The sequence below is a fragment of the Bufo gargarizans genome, chromosome 6 (genome assembly GCF_014858855.1).
Source record: "Bufo gargarizans isolate SCDJY-AF-19 chromosome 6, ASM1485885v1, whole genome shotgun sequence".
In the NCBI taxonomy this organism is placed as follows: domain Eukaryota; kingdom Metazoa; phylum Chordata; class Amphibia; order Anura; family Bufonidae; genus Bufo; species Bufo gargarizans.
In genome coordinates this window covers 218,694,816-218,714,158 of record NC_058085.1, presented here as the reverse complement: position 1 = coordinate 218,714,158, position 19,343 = coordinate 218,694,816, and the positions used below count along the sequence as shown (strand labels likewise).

Here is a 19,343-nt window from a genome sequence, read left to right as displayed (position 1 = left end):
CAAGCTGGCTGGCTACAGGTACGCCAAGACCCATTCCACAGGTGTCCCCCTCTCACTTCATCCCTGACAACCTTAAAAGAGACATCCTGGCGGGGAAAGATGTCAATTTGGCATCAATCCTCATTGCCGCTCAAGATGTGCCCGAGAACCGGGTCATCAACTGTGGTGATGTGTCGGTGGTCCTTCGGGCCAAGGATTCACGGCTCAACCGCAAGTTGTCCATCCCGGAATTTGTCCTGGCCTTCAGCCTCTTCAGGGACATCGTTTGCACCGCACAGCCAGAGAGAAGAGAGGAGCTGGACAGCTATTTGTACCTAGTCACTGACTTGGGGCACAAATACGGTGGGTCGGCCTTCTATGACTACCACCGTTCCTTTGCAGCTAAGGCGGCGGCAGCCCTGGCCCAGTTCCAGTATGTCACCAGCTGGTCCTTGATTGACACCGAGCTTTTCTGCCGTCACTTCGCTGGCCTCAGGGCTCCCAACTGTGCGACATGTCAGTCGATTTTCCACTCCTCTGAATGGTGCCCCAATACCGCGCACCCGTCTCAGGACAGGCCCATCCCGGGGACCTCTGGATCATTTTCTTCCAACCCCTCCACAGACAAGCTCGGCAGACCCATTGTCTACCTGGGGAAGAGCCAGGTCTGCAATAACTTTAATTCAGGGGGGTGCTCTTATGCCAGCTGCCGATCGCTCCATGTCTGCTCCCTGTGCTTCAGGGCCCACCCACGGTCCGCCTGCCCAAAGAAGTCTTCCAAGGGTTCTTGACTAGCGGACATCAACGTGGACCTCTTGGCGGCACTCCTTCGCGACCACCACGATCAGAACTTCGTGGCGTTCTTGTTGGCAGGCTTCCGCAAGGGGTTCCACACAGGGCTCATCGCTCTGCCACAGGTGCCCTGGGAGGGCAAGAATCTGCTGTCCGCCACCCTGGACCCACCGGCAACTAGCGAATTGCTCCAGTCGGAGGTATCCAAGGGATTCTTCATAGGCCCATTCCCACGCATTCCATTTTCCTCCTGGCGCATTAACCCCATCGGCCTGGTAGCAAAGAAAAACACCAATAAAAAAAGATTAATTTATGATCTGTCCGCCCCTCATGTGTCCGGTGTTCCAAGCCTCAATTCTCTGATCCCCTCAGAAGAATTTTCCATGCGGTATTCCTCGGTGGACGACGCCATCCAGGCCATCCTGTCGCATGGTAGGGGCGCTTGGCTGGCAAAAGTTGACATTGCAGATGCATTTAAACTCCTTCCCATCCTGCCGCAGTTATGGCAGTTCTACGGTATTTTTTCGCCAACAGGCTCACGTTTGGATCCAAGAGTAGCCCGTGGTTATTCGACCAGCTGGCCAAGGCGCTACATTGGATCCTGATCCATCACGGGGGCCTCTGGTCGGTCATTCACTACCTTGACGATTTTCTTGTTGTCGAGGATCCACAGGGCGGGTCCGGCATACTTTCCGTCCTCCTCGAATTGTTTGCCAGTCTGGCTGTTCCGGTCGCGGAGGCTAAGACTGAGGGTCCGGCCACGAGGGTATCATTCTTGGGCATCATCCTGGATTCGGTTCTGTTGCAAGCCAGCCTACCAGAGGAGAAACTCGCTCGGTGTTGGGAGGTCATTTCCCATGCGGCAGCCACGGGATGCCTCACTAGAGTCGAGTTGCAGTCTCTTCTGGGGCGGCTCAACTTTGCCTCCAGGATTATGCCCCAAGGGAGAACCTTCGTGTCAAGGCTACTCCAGCTTCTTCCCTCGGCACCCGAACAGGACAGCGTCATCCGTTTGGACGGCCAGGCCATGGCGGACCTGGCTATGTGGGAGTTGTTCCTGTCCCGGTGGAATGGTGTCTCCTTTTTCGTGTCACCTTGGTCTTCCTCCTGCCCGACTATTTTTTTCAGACGCAGCGGCATCTTGCGGCTACGCTGCCATTTGGGGTTCCCAGCGGCTAGCAGATCGTTGGCCCAGCGCCATCTCAGAGGAGGCTGAATCCATCTGCACCTCCTCTTTGTTGGAGTTATACCCCATTGTGGCAGCAGCTCAGGCTTGGGGCCACCTCTGGGCCAACTTGCCAGTGATGTTTGTGATAGATAACCAGGCCTTGGTCGACATATTGGCCAAGGGCAGGGCCAAGTCCCCCAAAATCATGGCGCTGTTGCGCCAGCTGGTTTGGCTGGCCCTGTCACATAACTTCCACGTGCATTGTAGCCACATCCCGGGGGAGAAGAATATAGCAGCCGACGCGCTGTCCAGATTTAATTTCGAACTTTTCTTCCAGGTAATGCCGGAGGCCGAGCCACGCAGATTTCCCACCCCGCCCTTCAGTTCCCTGACAATGGACTAAGCATACTCATCGCGTCAGCGAGGGACCTGGCGCAGCAGTCCCTTGCCCCCAACACGGCCAGGAACTACCTTTCAGGCCTAAGAACCTTCCAGGAGTTCTCACGCCTGCACTCGCAGGGTGGCCTGGAAGACATTCCCTACGTCATGGCCTTCATCGCCCATTGTCACCACCAGTTACACCTCTCCTACAACACCATTAAGTTGTACCTAGCGGGCGTGCAACACCACACCATGCTCCGCAATCCGGGGGGCGGGTCCATTCTTTCTGCACATGCGGTCAAGGCCACCTTGCGAGGGGTCCAGAAGAGTGGGCCCAATGCCCCGTCCCGCAGACAGGGCATCACGGAGGAAATGTTCCGGAAATTATCTTCAGCCCTGGAGGGTGCTCCTTTTGGGCCCTTTCCCAGCTTGGTCATCAAAGCTGCCATGTACTTAGCATTTTATGGCTTCCTTAGGCCGGGCGAGTTCACGTGCGGTTCGGCGGGACGGTGCAGCCTGCACAGAGAGCAGCTGGTGAGGGGGATTGACCATTACGCGCTGAAGATAATTACCACCAAAACCAGTCAAACTGGCCCCCCGGTGGAGGTCCAGTTCTTTCCCACTAGCAATGAATGGTGTCCGATACAGGTATTTGACCGGCTCATCCTCGCCCTCCGGGAGGAGCCACCTCACAGCCCTCTGCTACCCCATCTGAAGGGAGCTCTCACCACGGCGCAATTCATCGGCCACATCCGCACGATGGCGGCTGGCTTGGGATTGGACTCAGGAGCGATATCCGGTCATTCCTTCCGCATTGGTGCCTCCTCCGCGGCTTCCCGGCGGGGGGTCCCCGCCCATGTCATCCGGAAAATGGGGAGATGGCGTTCGTCTTGCTTCGCCAGGTACATACCTAACCCGCAGGTGGAGATTTCGCTGGCTTTTCGGTCTTTGGTGTTATAAGGTAATAAAGTCTTACACCTTAACTATTGTTGTCATTTTTGCCCCCTTTTAGGCTACTCTCATACCCGGCTCCAGGCACACCCCAGCCGGTTTAGGTTCCAGGCAGGCACTCTGCCCTAGTCTCGTATTTAGCCTCGACCACAAATATATATTTTTATTTTTTTATTTTTTATTTTTTTACCGCTTCCCACTAGATTGTATACCATAATTAATGGTGGCGTTGGAACCTTCAACTTGCCCTGCAAAAAAATAGGCCCTCATACAGCTATGTGAACGGAAATATAAAAAAGTTATGGCTCAAGAAAGATGGGGAAAAAAAATGAAAACACAAAAACACCTCCGGTATCCTAAGGGTTAACTAATTACAGTCGCATGCTTTCTTCTGTCTTCTGTGGTAATGGCTGCTCCAAAACCTGCAAAACAGTATGGCTATTATCAAAGAAGACAGAAAAAACGGTGCAGTTGTAATTAGTTAACAAGATGCAGCTGCAGTACTCGGTCACGCAACTACTTGTGTCAAGTAGTTGCGTCCCAAGTGCAGTACGGACACTTCATGTGGTGTTGCCCTTACAGAATTTGTCCAGGTTTTTTTTTTTTTTTTGTTGTAAATCCCTAACCTAATAGGATTGTGAAGAAAGTTATATTTGCTTGCTCCCCACTGCGACATTCGGACTCTGTGGTTCCTGGGCTGTGTTCACTGCACTTCTGCACCCATCCTGTAAACTTCCTCAGTTTACAGGATGGGTGCAGGTAATGTGTGCTGTTGCAGCTTTTTTCTGGCCTAATGGTGACGTGTTCCCAAACGTCATAACATTGCTGGAGTAGATAAGTATAATTCTTTTATTGGTTGGATGGGAAAGAGATTAAAAAAAAAAAATCCTGGACAACCCCTTTAAATAGTTAAGTGTAATTAGTTTACATATTGAGAGAGTGGGTAGGATTCCTATGCACAGAAAGAGCAAGGATATGATTGAAGAAATTGAACGTTCAAATTACTGTTTCTCCCCAAAACTGTACATCAGTCTGCTTAGCTCTTTCTGGTGCTTGAAGATCACATGCACACACTTGTCTCTGTGTGTATGTATCTGTACCTTTTGAGATTCCTTAGAACAATTGGTGCAGAAACCGCACAAAAACGGCAACAAAATACACATATTGCATGTGGTTTTTGCTGAAGAAAATCCATCAGATTTCACCCTCCCCATTGAGAAGGATAAAAACCTCAAGAGAAATCCACTGTATAAGGCCCCATGCACACGGCCGTGTTTCACAGCCGTGTGCGGGCCGTGGAACCGGGGCCTGGATCCCTCCTGAGAGCAGGAGCGCACGGCGTCACTGGTTGCTATGACGCCGTGCGCTCCCTGCTGCCGGCACAGTACAGTAATACACTGGTATGATCTATACCAGTGTATTACTGTATTGCGGCGGCAGCAGGGAGCGCACGGCGTCATAGCAACCAGTGACGCCGTGTGCTCCTGCTCTCAGGAGGGATCCAGGCCGCGGTTCCACGGCCCGCACACTGCTGTGAAACACGGCCGTGTGCATGGGGCCTAAGGGCCCATGCACGCTAACGTATTTTTGGTCCGCATCCTATCCGCTTTTTTGCAGGTCAGACCCATTCACTTCAGTGGGGCCGCAAAAGATGCAGATAGCACACTGTGTACTCTCCGCATCCATATGTCTGTTCCGTGGTATCCGCAAAAATATAGAACATGTCCTATTCTTGTCTGCATTATGTAACAAAAAAAGGATGCCGAAAAAAACGCAATTAGACTTGCCTTTAATTCCGTTTCCTTGAATCCACCATGACGGCCCACAATGAGATTGACCCTTGACCTCTGTAGGGGCAGGAACACATACAGAGTTTAAGAACCCCCCACCCCTCCACCTCCTCAGTGCTTTACAAATTACCCGAAAGGTGGAACAGAAAGTAAAAAGATATTGATCCATACCCTTAAACTCCTATTTATCTTTATATATTTTAAATTATATATATATATATATATATATATATATATATATATATATATATATATATATATATATATATAAAAAATTTTTTTTTTTTTTTTTTTTTTGGGGGGGATGGGAATAGTATGGGCCGTCATGGTGGATTCAAGGAAACGGAATTACCGGTAAGTCTAATTGCGGTTTTTTCCATTTCATCCACCATGACGGCCCACAATGAGATGTATCAGATAACTAAGTTGGTGGGGATATCGCCTGTAAAACCCTCCGGCTGAAAAGAGCTTCATTCGAGTCTGGAAGACTAAGACGATAGTGTCTTACAAAAGTAATAGCGCTTGACCAGGTTGCAGCCTTACAAATCTGGTCTAGCGAGACACCTCCTTTTTCAGCCCAAGAGGAGGCAGTGGCCATAGTAGAGTGGGCCTTAACATTACCAGGACTGGGTTTGCCCTGAATCCTGTAGCAACATTCGATGGTGGATCTGATCCATCTGGCTATGGAAGATCTAGCTAACTTATTTACCTTATTTCTTCCTGAAAATTGAATTAGGAGATTGTTATCTATCCTAAAGGCTTTGGTAGAATCAAGGTACTGAATTACAGTATCCCTAACGTCTAGAAGATCTATCTTATTAGAATAGGAGTAGTTGGTTCTCTTAGGAGTTTCTGGATAACCCGAGGTAATAGAGGTATTGGGGGAAAGGCGTAGGCTAGTTTCCATTTCCAATGTATTGACAGAGCATCTATTGCCCATGGTCTGTCCTCTAGGTTTAGGGAGCAAAAACGTTCTACCTGCGTATTTTTTCTGGAGGCGAATAAGTCTATTTCCGGTTGGCCCCATCTTTCTGAGATCCTCTGGAAGGTACTCCTGTTCAGAGACCATTCTCCTGAATCTATTCTCTCTCTGCTCAGGTAGTCTGCTACTGTGTTTTCGCAACCCTTTAGGTGGATGGCGGAGAGTGATAGAATCTTCTCCTGGGCCGAAGAGAACACTTTTTTTGCTACCGCACCTAGAAGACGTGACCTTGTCCCTCCTTGGTGTCGCAGATATGCTACCGTTGTGGTATTGTCGGACATTATCCTTAAGTCTCACCCTCTTAAAAGGCTCTCTCCTTTTGATAACGCTTCGAGGACCGCATACAGTTCTCTGTAATTGGAGGATCTGCCTCTTATATCTGCTGGCCAGGTACCTTGCAGAAGATGGTCTCCTATTTTTGCTCCCCAGCCTCCGAGACTTGCGTCCATAATTACTTGAACAACCGGATGGTTCTGCCACTGTAGACCTCCGAGCAGTCTTCTTTTTACCTTCCACCAATTTAAATCTGTCTTTACGGACTGTGGAATCTGAGAACTTCTGTCTAAGCTTACTTGCTTTCCGTCCCATATACTCAGAATCCAACTCTGGATTACCCTTGTGTGGCCCTGGCACCATGCAACCGAGGGAATGCAGGCGGTTAGACTTCCAAGAAGACTCATGGCTTTCCTGATGGAGCAATTGTGAGCACTCTGGAACATTCAGATTTTTTTCTATCAGCGCTGCAGCTTTGTCCTGGGGGAGAAAGATTTTCAACAGGGATGAGTCCAGTTCCACACCCAGGAACCTTATTCTTCTGGAAGGAATAAGAGTGGATTTTTTTATATTTATGATCTAACCTAGATTTTTTTGAAATTCCGAGAATCTCTGGGTTGCTGATAGATTTTCGGTTTCTGTTTTGCCCAGAATTAAGAAGTCGTCGAGATATGGGATAATTGTTATGCCTTCCTGACGAAGGTAGGCCACCATCTCTACCACGACCTTTGTCAAGACCCTGGGTGCCGAGGAGATGCCGAAAGGAAGGGCGACATATTGAACGTGATGGATCGAGCCGTCCGGCCCTTTTAGAGCGAATCTTAAATATTTCTGGGAGAGAGGATGAATAGGGACATGGTAGTAAGCGTCTTTGAGATCGATTGACGACCTAAACGCCCCTTTCTGGATCAGAGGAATTGTGGATGGGATGGTTTCCATCCTGAACTTCCTTTTATAGAATAGACCTGTTTAGGGGTTTTAAGTTTATTATGGTACGAAAGGATTGGTCTGGTTTCTTTACAAGAAAGAGGTTGGAAAAAAAACCTCTCCTTTCTTCTAAAATAGGAACCTTTTGAATTACCCCTAGGTCTAAGAGGTCCTGGACGCCCTGCCAAATTTGTGGAAGTTCTGTTTTGCACTGGGATGAGATGCAGAATCTTCTTGGGGGGACTGATGTGAATTCTATCTTGTAGCCTTGAGAGACTACGTTTAGAACCCAGGGATTTGAGGTGACCTGTTTCCAGGAAGATAAAAAACTCATCAGTCTCCCCCCCCCTACTCTGGCATCATTGCTGTTTATTCTGTCTATTCTGGGGGTTGAGGATGAAGCCTCTTCCTCTTCCCCCTTTTGGATAGCTCCATCTGCCAGTTTTCCCTTTCCCCATGTAAGATCTCTGCTGCGGCTGGAACTGACGAAAGGGCTTCTTTTTTGATTCTTTGTCCTCCGGAAAACCCTTCCTTCTTTTTATCTGCTGCTCCCTCTAAGATTTTATCTAGAGTGGGACCGAAGACAGATTCCTCAGAAAAGGGAATAGAACAGAGTTTGGCCTTGGATGCTTTGTCCCCAGACCAGGCCTTTATCCATAATGCCCGCTGGGCTGCATTAGAAAGAGCAGCATCTTTGGCTGAGAAACGGATGGATTCTGTCAAAGCATCAGCCAAGAATGCTGTGGCGGAGCGAAGGAGAGGGATAGAATCCCTGATCTCTTCCCTGGGAGCTTTGTTTTTTAGGTGTTCGTCCAGTTCTCCTAGCCATATATACATAGCCCTGGCTACGGAGGTAGCTGCAATATTAGTTTTCACCCCGAACGTAGCTGATTCCCAGGATCTTTTTAGGAGCCCATCTGCCTTTCTATCTATAGGATCACCCAATTGCGAGGAGTCTTCAAAGGGTACAGCGGTCTTCTTTACTACTTTGGCAACCTGCAAGTCGACTTTAGGGGTCGGATTATATAATTTGCATTCTGCTGGGTCAAAACAGAGTCTATTCCTGAACTCCTAATCTTTTCTCCGGGTCCGACCACTCTTCCATTATCATCTCTCTTATGTTTTCATTAATGGGAAAAACTATTGAAGTTTTAGATCTAAGACCCCCAAACATTTCATCCTGTACAGTACGGGGCTTAGGGGTATCCTCAATTCCCATTGTGGATCTGACCGCTCTTAGTAACTCCTCCATCTCGTCAGCTGAGAAGAAATATTTTTTATCCTCGTCCAGAATTTCCCCGTCTGACAAGGGTTCCTCATTAGGAAATTGTCTGGATGTGACTGAGGCTACCTCAACATCCTCTCCATCAGAAGAGGAGATAACGGATAGCTTGCGTTTCTTAGGAGGGTTGGGGTTACTAGCGGGGGCAGACATGGTAGCTAAGGAAGACTTGATCTCGTCCACTATAAAGGATTTCATTTCAGAGAGAATATCTGGTTGCTCTTCTTTCCATATTTCCGCTGTACAAGGTTTGCACAGCCTCTTTTTGTAATTCTCAGGCAGACGCTTGGAACAAGCACAGCATTTTAAGAGCTTTACTTTGGATTTAGACTCCTTGCTGCCCTGGAGTGAGAAAGCAACCAGATATGCTGTAATTAGAATTTCAAGACAAAAATTTGAAATGAACACCACACTCACGGTACTGGTGGCAGAAGGATCAGGGCCTTCCTGGCGGGGAGTAGGTGTCTCAGACATTGCGGTGTTGCAGGTGAAGACTGGAAGGAACCGCGGTCTTTTTTTAATACCTGACCCGGCGTCTGACATCTTCCAGCGGCGCCTTTGGGTGACGGTGTGTGCCTGTGCCGCACCAGCCTACTAAAAGGTACGTGTGCCACCCGGCCCGCCTCCTAAAGCGCTCCATGCGCCGCACCTGCTCCCCCTTGCAGGTCACGAGCGCCCGCTCCCCCTCCAGGAAGAAGGAGGCCGAGCGCAGCGCGCGAGACGCCCAGTGAAGCCGGCACCCCGACTGCTTCCCGGAGAAGGGAACGAAGTCTGAAGGTATGGGAGGACCACAGGCCTCGGCATAAGCCAAGATGAGGGTCCTTGTTGCTCCATGCTGGCCAGCCTTAGCCCATGCCGCGGGAGGCCAGCAAGAGATGCCTGTAAATGAATAAAGCTATTATCCTCTAAGGAGGACTCTCTCCACGTGTTGTAGGGGCAGGAAAGCACTGAGGAGGTGGAGGGGTGGGGGGTTCTTAAACTCTGTGTTCCTGCCCCTACAGAGGTCAAGGGTCAATCTCATTGTGGGCCGTCATGGTGGATGAAATGGAAAACTGCGTTACTGCGGTTTTGAATGTTGATTCAGGACTCATGCACATGACCGTTCCCTGTTTTGTGGTCCGCAAATTGCAAAATCTGCAAAACACGGATACCGGCCGTGTTCGTTCTGCATTTTGCGGACCACAAAACGGGCATGGGTCATGTGCATGAGCCGTTGATCGACATGCTGCGGATTTTTCTGGTGCATTTTTATATGCAGCATATGAATATCTGAATTCTCATCCAATTTGCTGGTACTGTACAATGCTGTGAATTTGCCACATGGAAATCTTCAAAGTCAAATCTGCAGCTTATCAGTCTTTCAGGGGAAATAGAGAGGGGGCGGGGGAAGGAAAAACTGGGTCGCTTCCTCCTTGTAAGCCCTCCTCTAATGATCCTCTACACTGGGGATCAACAAGCTCATCCTAAACAGGGCGATCCAACTGTGTGTCTTCTTTCTCCTAGTGTAACCCTTGATATCCCTATCAAGCCTGACAATTTTTATCTAGATCTCCAGCTACCCCTGTTTCTTGCTTAATTAGAGTAGAGAATTGGTAAAGTTCTCAAACACTTGCCTTTCTTAGTTACGTTGCTACACTGAATAATATAAAATATATTTTTTTTTTCTGCAGGGCTTAAACAGATGAGAGCAAAACTTTCCAAAGTTGACTGCATTTTGGAAGTACATGATGCCCGAATATCCTTTTGTAAGTGGAACAAGGCATTTTACCTCTTATTGACCAGCCTGTTTTGGGCCTTAAATGGGTTGGCCGGTTTCCTATATTGATCACCTATCCCAGGACACCAATATCAGATCAGCAGGGTCCAATTCCTGGCACCCCTGCTGATCAGCTGTTTGAAGAGAATGCATTCTCTTCACTGTTTACCTCCTCACTGTTTATCACAGGGACAATCTGGTGTAATTACAGCTCCTCTGTCCCATTCACTTCAATGGGAAGGAGCAGACAGAGTGTAACTACTCCTTCCCATCAAAATGAAGGTGACAAGGTTTACACAATTAACTTTTGTAGGAACCTGCACATCCCCTTTAAGTCATCTTTGCAGCTGATTGGCTGCAGCGGTCACGTGCTTCCCTGCTACAGTTTTGAAATAAGCAGAGGCAGGAAGGAAAGCACCGGCAGTACAGAAAATGGCGCAGGATATTAGGGAGGGTATAACATATTTATTTATTTTTTTAAGTTGGAGATCTCAGATTGGCAACACATGGGTTAATCTGACTAATCTCCTGATCTTTTGGCACTTGTCACGGGAGTGTCCGTGACCTCCGGGCACCCAGGACCGACCTTATCCAGGTGAGACTTGTGAAAGGCTTTCAGCAAGCGACTGGCTTTTACGTCGGATGCTGGCATCCTCTCTTCTGGTCCATAACCCTTTCGATAGACAAGATACTGAACTGAAGAGATCTACGGAGAACTCGAGAGTCAACTATCTTGGCGATCTGAAATTCCAAACTACCGTCTACCATGACAGGAGCGGGTGGCAAGGAAGACCGCTCCAAAGGTTCAACATATCTCTTCAACAAAGATTTGTGAAACACATTATGAATTTTCAGGACCTGAGAAAGTTCAAGACGAAAAGCTACAGGATTAATGATGGCAGTGATCTTATATGGACCAATAACTCTTGGACCCAGCTTCCAAGAAGGTACCTTCAACTTAATGTTTCTTGTGGACAGCATATATTTAAATAACCATGGGGAGATAATGGTCACTCTTAACAACCAACAGATGGGTACCCAAATATAAATACAAGAAAAAACTGAATTAGTAGATTACCTCAATTAAGACTTAACTCACAAATCACTCAGTGGTGAATAAATACAGTATTGCTATATTAGTTACAGGAGAAATGGAGAGGGGGAGGGGGAAGGGAAAACTGGGTTGCTTCCTCCTTGTAAGCCTTCCTCTAATGATCCTCTACACCAGTGTTTCCCAACCAGTGTGCCTCCAGCTGTTGCAAAACTACAACTGCCAGCATGTCCTTGGCTGTGTGGGTATGCTGGGAGTTGTAGTTTTGCAACAGCTGGAGGCACACTGGTTGGGAAACACTGCTCTACACTGGGGATCAACAAGCTCACCCTAAACAGGGCGATCCCACTATGTGTATCTTTCCTCCTAGTGTAACCCTTGATAACCGTATGCCGCACCAATTGACTGCCCAGCTTCGTCAGGGAAAGGGAGCAAGCGAGGGAACTGACACCTGGCACAATAAAAGGAAACAAAAAGATCTAGCTACATAAAGCAAATACACAGGTACAATGTCCTGCCCAGGCATAGACATGTAATTATGCGCAGAAAATCTACTAGTATTTAGCTATGTCCCAGTATCACTCTGTCCTATGCGATTCATTGGCCTGAGGCCAACTTATCAGAGGATTTACACACGAATGAAATGCAGCAATGAAATAACAAGTAAAACTTAGCTTAACAAAAACGGCAGAGGCTTAATCTGGTCAATCTAATGGAGTACTTTGACCTCATAGCACAGCCCTTTACTTTCTCTGAAGTTTGTGGCTGCAGAGCATGTAAAGGCGTGCAAGTGGGCCTTTTAAAGAGAGCCGTGCTGCACATAGGCCGCATCCCATCCGACACATGACCCGTCACATGATCGGGGAGCCATGATATCACAGTCACATGGTCCATCACATAATTAGACGGGGGTCGGCGTGGCAGTCACAGGATCAATGATGGTATGGTATGTAGTATACCAGGCACTCTCCTTCAGTGACTCTGCTAGGAGCCGGTTAAAACAAAGGAGGGGATGTCCGTTAAGTCACAGACATCCCTATCCGTTTCTCCAAAGTAGCGATACATACAATCGGGCGCCGATCAAAGCAAAAACAGACTAAGGCTACTTTCACACTCGCGTTTTGTGCGGATCCGTCATAGACGGATCCGCTCAGATAATACAACCGTCTGCATCCGTTCAGAATGGAACCGTTTGTTTTATCTTTAACATAGCCAGCAAGCAGCGTTTTGGTGTCCGTCTCTAAAACAGAATGGAGACTGAACTGATGCATTCTGAGCTGATTCTTTTCCATTCAGAATGCAAACTGATCCGTTTTGAACCGCTTGTGAGAGGATCGATTTTAAGGATACCCCAATGTCTAGAGATGATTATCTCTAGACATTGGGGTATCCTTAAAATCGATCCTGACATCAGTAATGTGGTAGCGGAGGCCCCACAAATCAATTGCAGGAGAGGACGCAATTTACTTGACCATCTCGTCCATAGCCACTACAGTGAGACATCCAAAAATAATGGGGGATGGTTACATCCCATCTGTGGATGTTACCACTGTAGTGGCTGTGTAGCTTGCCCACATATCACTCAAGGCCGCACTTTCACCAGTAATGTAACACACAAAAAGATATACCATTAAAAGCTTAATTAACTGTTGGTCTAAAGGAGTGATTTATAGAGCAGTATGCGGCTGTGGAATTGAGTATGTGGGTAAAACCACCCGAGAACTTTGAAAAAGAGTGGGCGTGCACCTGGGGATATGCGTCACAAAAGGGATACTCCTCTGGCTAAACATGTTGAACTCCTACGTGGTGGTGACTTTTCTAAGGTGGTGATCATGGGGATTGTATCTACCCCCCCCCCCCCCCCCCTCCTTACAAAGGGGTGGGAACTAGGAGAGGAGAGTGGTACAAAACCACCCAACCAAAGGTGCTCCCTCTGCGGTGAGTTCCAGTGATTATGTTTTATCTCACTGGAATCTCATAATCTTACCACGCTATGACTGTCTGGTCCTATTATATTAACAAATTCTGCCATAATTGAGGCTTTATTCAGTCCTGGCAGAGCTATTCTATACTGCCTTAGCCTACTTTCAAACTCGTGTTTTGGCTTTCCGTTTGAGATCTGTTCAGGGATACAGCCAAACAGTTTCAATGGGGACGGATCCGTTTTCACTGACACAATCTGGCACAATAAAAAACAGATCTGTCCTCCATTGACTTTGGCTATGTTAAAGATAATACAAACTGATCCGTTCTGAATGGATGCAGACGGTTGTACTATCTGAGTGGATCCGTCCATGATTGATCCGCACAAAACGCGAGTGTGAAAGTAGCCTTAGTCTGTTTTTGCTTTGATTGGCGCCTGATTGTATGTAGCGCTACTTTGGAGAAATTGACAGGGATATCTGTGACATAACTGTCATCCTATCCTTTGTTTTACCCGCCTCCTAGCAGCGTCACTGAAGGGGAGTGCCTGATATACTACAGGCACTCCCGTTGTTGATCCTGTGACTGCCGCGCCGCCCCTTCTGATCATGTGACGGCCCATGTGACTCTGATTTCATGGCTCCCCGATCACGTGACGGCTCATGTGCCAGATGGGATGCGGCCTATGTGCAGCGCGGCTCTCTTTAAAAGGCCCACTTGCACGTCTTTACATGCGCTGCTGCCACAAGCTCGGCTGGATCACTATCAGCTTCAGAGAAAGTAGAGGGCTGTGCTATGAGGGCAAAGTACTCCATTAGATTGACCAGGTGAAGCCTCTGCCGTTGTTGTTAAGCTAAGTTTTACTTGTTATTTGCACTTTATCTATTGCTTAATCTTTTGTTATTTCATTGCTGCAAGTCCCCTGATAAGTTGGCCTATAAAAAAACACATAGGCATATCAAGGGTTACACTAGGAGGAAGGAGACACACAGTGGGATCGCCCTGTTTAGGGTGAGCTTGTTGATCCCCAGTGTAGAGGATCATTAGAGGAGGGCTTACTAGGAGGAAGAGACCCAGTTTTCCCTTCCCCTTGCTGTATCCTCCTCCTGCCCCCTCTCCATTTCCCCTGGCACTAATATAGCAATACTGTATTTATTTACCACTGAGTGATTTGTGTTACACCCTGACAGGCGGCCTTCCGCTTCCTTTTGTGTATATTATTTTAATGATGTATTAAAAGTTAAGTCTTAATTGAGGTCACCCGCTAATTCTGTTTTTTTTCTTGGGGACAGCCAACACAGAATTACCCACACCAATTCATATGTTTCCTGTCAGCCACACGTTTATACTTGTTGCCCATATTTTTCAAATTATTTTGAATTTTTCGACATATCGATGACAATGATGACGAAAAAACTTTCTTCCTCAGGGATACCAGAAGTATCAGAACCAGAAAATGTGCCAAACTGCGGGTGAAACCCATATGCCCCAAAAAACGGCAACTCACTAGTCTCCTGACTACAATTGTTTATGGCAATCTCTGCCAAAGACAAAAAGGAAGACCACTCCTCCTGGTTCTCAGATACAAAACATCTTAAGCAAGCCGAAGAAAAGGATAGTTGTATACTCAGTCGAGTACAGAACACTTTCCAGAATCTGGAAACAAACTGAGTCCCACGATCTGAGACCTTGTCAGAGGGAATGCCATGGAGTTTCACAATGTTGTCAACAAATACTTGTTCAAGTGTTTTAGCATTAGGTAGGCCCGGTAAAGCAATAAAGTGCACCATTTTACTAAAGTGATCAACTACCACAGAATTACTGTCTTTCCTGAAGAGTTGGGTAAGACTTAAGAGTCCATAGTCTGGAAGGGATAGGTAACGGAAGTAAAGATCCGGAAGGCCGAATATGTGTCTCCTTAGCACGTGCACAGGTGGTACAGGCTGACACATAGTTCTTAACACGCTTATGCCACCCCGGCCACCAGAATCTGAGATATGAGGTCAGCAGTGGATCTACTTCCAGGGTGTCCCGTAAGAACTGTAATGATGTTCCTCAAAAACCTTGTGACGTAATTCTGGTGGCACAAATAGTTTCCCATAGGGACACGAATCCGGTGAGTCTCCCTGAGCCTCTAACACCTTTACCTCAAAGTCAGGGTAAAGAGCGGATATCGCCACCCCTTTAGACAGTATGGGACTCGGATTTTCAAAATCGCCACCTCCAGGAAAACTAAGTGACAAGGCATCTGCCTTGAAGTTCTTAACCCCAGTACGATAGGCGACAGTGAAATTGAATCTGGTGAAAAACGATGAGCTTCTGGCTTGTCTCGGGTTCAATCGTTTGGCCGCCTCCAGTTAAGCCACATTTTTGTGATCAGTGAACACCGTGATCAGATGAATCGCCCCCTACAACCTATGACACCACTCCTCAAAAGCCAATTTAATGGCCAGTAACTCTCTTACCCACATCATAATTTCTCTCAGCGGGAGAGAGTTTTTTTTTTTTTAGAGAAAAATGCACATGGTTGCCATTTACCAGGTGATGGGCTTTGCAACAAAATTGCTCCTACCCCCACCTCGGACACGATAAAAGGTTGTGATACATCCGGCTGCACCAATATAGGGGCAGAAGAGAAGCATTTCTTAATTGCAGAAAAGGGTCGCAACGACGAATCGGACCACACTAAGACATGCGTCCCTTTCTTAGTCATGCCAGTTAAGGGTTTTATTATTGTCAAATAATTCTGAATAAATTTACGGTTGGTGAACCCTAAAAAACGCATAAAAGCCTTCAGATTTTTGGGTCGATCCCAGTCCAACACAGCACGAACTTTCTCTGGATCCATTCGAAAACCTGAAGCAGGTAACCCAAAAACGGCACATTGTGTACAGCAAAAACAAATTTCTCTAATTTTGCGTACAATTTATAGTCCCTTAGGATCTATAACACCTGTCTCACGTGATCCTGATGTGTTTTCACATCTGGAGAATAAATTAGAATGTGATATAATACACGACTACAGACCTCCCCACCAGGTGATGAAAAATGTCATTCATAAAGTGTTGGAACTCTGCAGGAAGGCATGACCAGGTTCTCAAAGTGCCCCTCAGGAGTATTAAAAGCAGTCTTCCATTCATCCCCTTCCTTGATCCTAACCAGATTATATTCCCCCCTTAGGTCCAACTTGGAGAACACCTTGGCGCCAATAATCTGGTTAAACAAATTGGGAATCAAAGGAAGAGGGTAAGGATCATGGACAGTAATCCTATAAAGTTCACGGAAATCCAGACATGGCCGAAGACCTCTGTCTTTCTTTTTAACAAAAAAGAACCCTGCTTCCACTGGAGACTTGGAAGGTCTTATATGTCCTTTGGCAAAACTCTCAGTAATATACTCTCTCATGGCCTGTCTTTCAGGTTCAGAAAGGTTATACAACCTAGATTCGGGCAATTTAGCTCCGGGAATAAGATTGATAGGACAATCATATTCCCGATGTGGAGGTAAATCCTGGAATCCACTATCAGAAAACACGTTGGCAAACTCGGATATAAAAGAGGGTACATTTTTCGTAGTTAAAACAGAAAAATATGTATTAAGACAATTGGCAATACAATAATAACCCCAATCCAGAATCTTCCTAGCTTTCCAATCGACAGTTGGATTGTGTTTGCTAAGCCACTGTAAACCCAGAACCACCGTTGCAGGGAGACCTTCCAACACAAAACACGAAATAAATTCTTGATGAAAGTCACCCACTCTTGATCTGATATCATGCACCACTTGAGACAAACACTTCTGAGCAAGAGGTGCAGAAACAATAGTGAATACGGGAATGTTTTTTTGTAATACACTTGGTGACAACCCGTGCATACAGAGAAACTGAGCATCAGTCAGGTTTACCCCTGCCCCATTGTCGATAAACACCTCAATCCCCACAGTCTTGCACTCTATCGCCACCTCGGCTGTCAGGAGAAATAAGGTACTACCAGTAAAAGACAAATTCACATTTTCTGACTCCTCTCACTCCTCCAAGAGTCAAATGAGAATTAAATGTATTTTTTTTCTCTCCTTTTGCCGTTACATGTCTGGACATACATTGATTAAATGTCCCCTTTTTCCGCAGAAAAAACACACTCCCTTCCTATTACCAGTGGATCCAGAGGTGGATCCCTCTAGCTGCATGGGTTCGTCTCCCGACCCAAACCCAGGAGTAGCTTTACCCAAAGTGTCAAAGGAAGACTATTAGAGTTGTGTGAACCCGAACTGTAAAGTTCAGGTTCATACCAAACTTTAGTTTTTTCGGCACCCGAACATTTCCGTAAAAGTTTGGGTTCTGTGTTCGGCGCTTTCTTGGCACGTTTTAAAAAGGCTGCACAGCAGCCAATCAACAAGCGTCATACTACTTGCCCCAAAAGGCCATCATAGCCATGCCTACAATTGGCATGGCTGTGATTGGCCAACTGCAGCATGTGACCCAGCCTCTATTTAAGCTGGAGTCACGTAGCGCCGCCCGTCACTCTGCTCGGATTTGTGTAGGGATAGGCTGCAGCTTGCTGTGAGGGAGAGATCAGGGAGAAATCTTATGAAGAACTGCTTCTTTACTCAGCGATCTACAGCAAATGTGTTTTGTGGGTGCAGTGCACAATTGTTTTAAGCCTGCCCTGAGTGAACTACTACTAAAAAAACTAACTTTTTTTTTCTTCAGTTAGTCAATATCAATACATAATCGGCAGCCATTTTATGCAACGAAAGTGCACCAGTACAGGATATCTGCAAGTCCAGGAATACTGCTTTGAGACACTGAGGTTAAAAAAAACAACCTTTTTTTTCATATAGTACACATCTAGGATTAGACATGCATAAGTGAGTGTCACATTTAGGCCAGAAATACAGCTTTTTGCTTACTGGGGTTTTTCTCTGTTTGATTAAGGGGAGTGGTCTGGGCAACCAGGTGCTATAAATTGCGTTCGGTGCGGATCCGTCTGGTATCTGCACAGACGGATCCGGACCTATAATGCAAACGATGGTGTCCGTTCAGAACGGATCCGTCTGCATAACAGCTTTTTCAGATCTGAGTTTTCAAGATCGTGAAAACTCAGATCTGACAGTATATTCTAACACAGGCGTTCCCATGGTCATGGGGACGCTTTTAAGTTACAATATAGTAAGAACTGTGTACATAACTGCCCCCTGCTGCCTGGCACCACCTGATCTCTTACAGGTGGCTGTGATCCGCACAATTTACCCCTCAGGTGCTGCACCTGAGGGGTTAATTGTGCTGATCACAGTCCCCTGTAAGAGATCGGGTGCTGCCAGGCAGCAGGGGCCAGACCCCTCTCCCCCCCCTCCCCAGTATTAAAAGCATTGGTGGCCAGTGCGGCCCCCCCCTCCCTCCCCAGTATTAGCATTGGTGGCCAGTGCGCCCCCCCCCCCTTCCCCAGTATGGCCACCAATGCTTTTAATACTGGGGAGGGAGGGGGGTCTGGCCCCTGCTGCCTGGCAGCACCCGATCAGGGGGCTGATATTCACACAATTAACCCCTCAGATGCGGCACCTGAGGGGTTAATTGTGCGGATCACAGCTCCCTGTAAGAGAATGAGTAGTGCCAGGCAGCAGGGGGCAGTTATGTATACAGTTTTTAGTATATTCTAACTTGAAGCCTCCCCATCACTATGGGAACGCCTCTGTGTTAGAATATACTGTCCGATCTGAGTTTTCACAATCTAACTCAAATCCGATGGTATATTCTAACATAGAGGCGTTCCCATGGTGATGGGGACGCTTCAAGTTAAAATATACCATCGGATTGGAGAAAACTCAGATCCGATTGTATATTAATAGGGACTCCTGACTTTACATTGAAAGTCAATGGGGGACGGATCAGTTTGCGATTGCACCATATTGTGTCAACGTCAAATGGATCTGTCCCCATTGACTTGCATTGTAAGTCAGGACGGATCCGTTTGGCTCCGCACAGCAAGCAGCGTTTGGGTATCCGTCTCCTTAGCGGAATGGAGGCGGAACGGAGCCAAACTGATGCATTCTAAATGGATCCGCATCCATTCAGAATGCATTGGGGATGTAC

At 47.1% G+C, this 19,343-nt stretch overlaps 1 protein-coding gene across 3 annotated transcripts in view; it reads left to right on the top strand.

The window, feature by feature from the left end:
* The window catches only part of MTG1 (mitochondrial ribosome associated GTPase 1), a 356,260-nt gene that overhangs the window by 18,077 nt on the left and 318,840 nt on the right, over positions 1–19,343 (top strand). For all 3 annotated transcript variants that reach the window (XM_044296242.1, XM_044296244.1, XM_044296245.1), the window contains exon 2: positions 10,196–10,260. In XM_044296242.1, the coding sequence (XP_044152177.1) occupies positions 10,196–10,260 (65 nt within the window). The remainder of the gene's footprint in view (positions 1–10,195; positions 10,261–19,343) is intronic.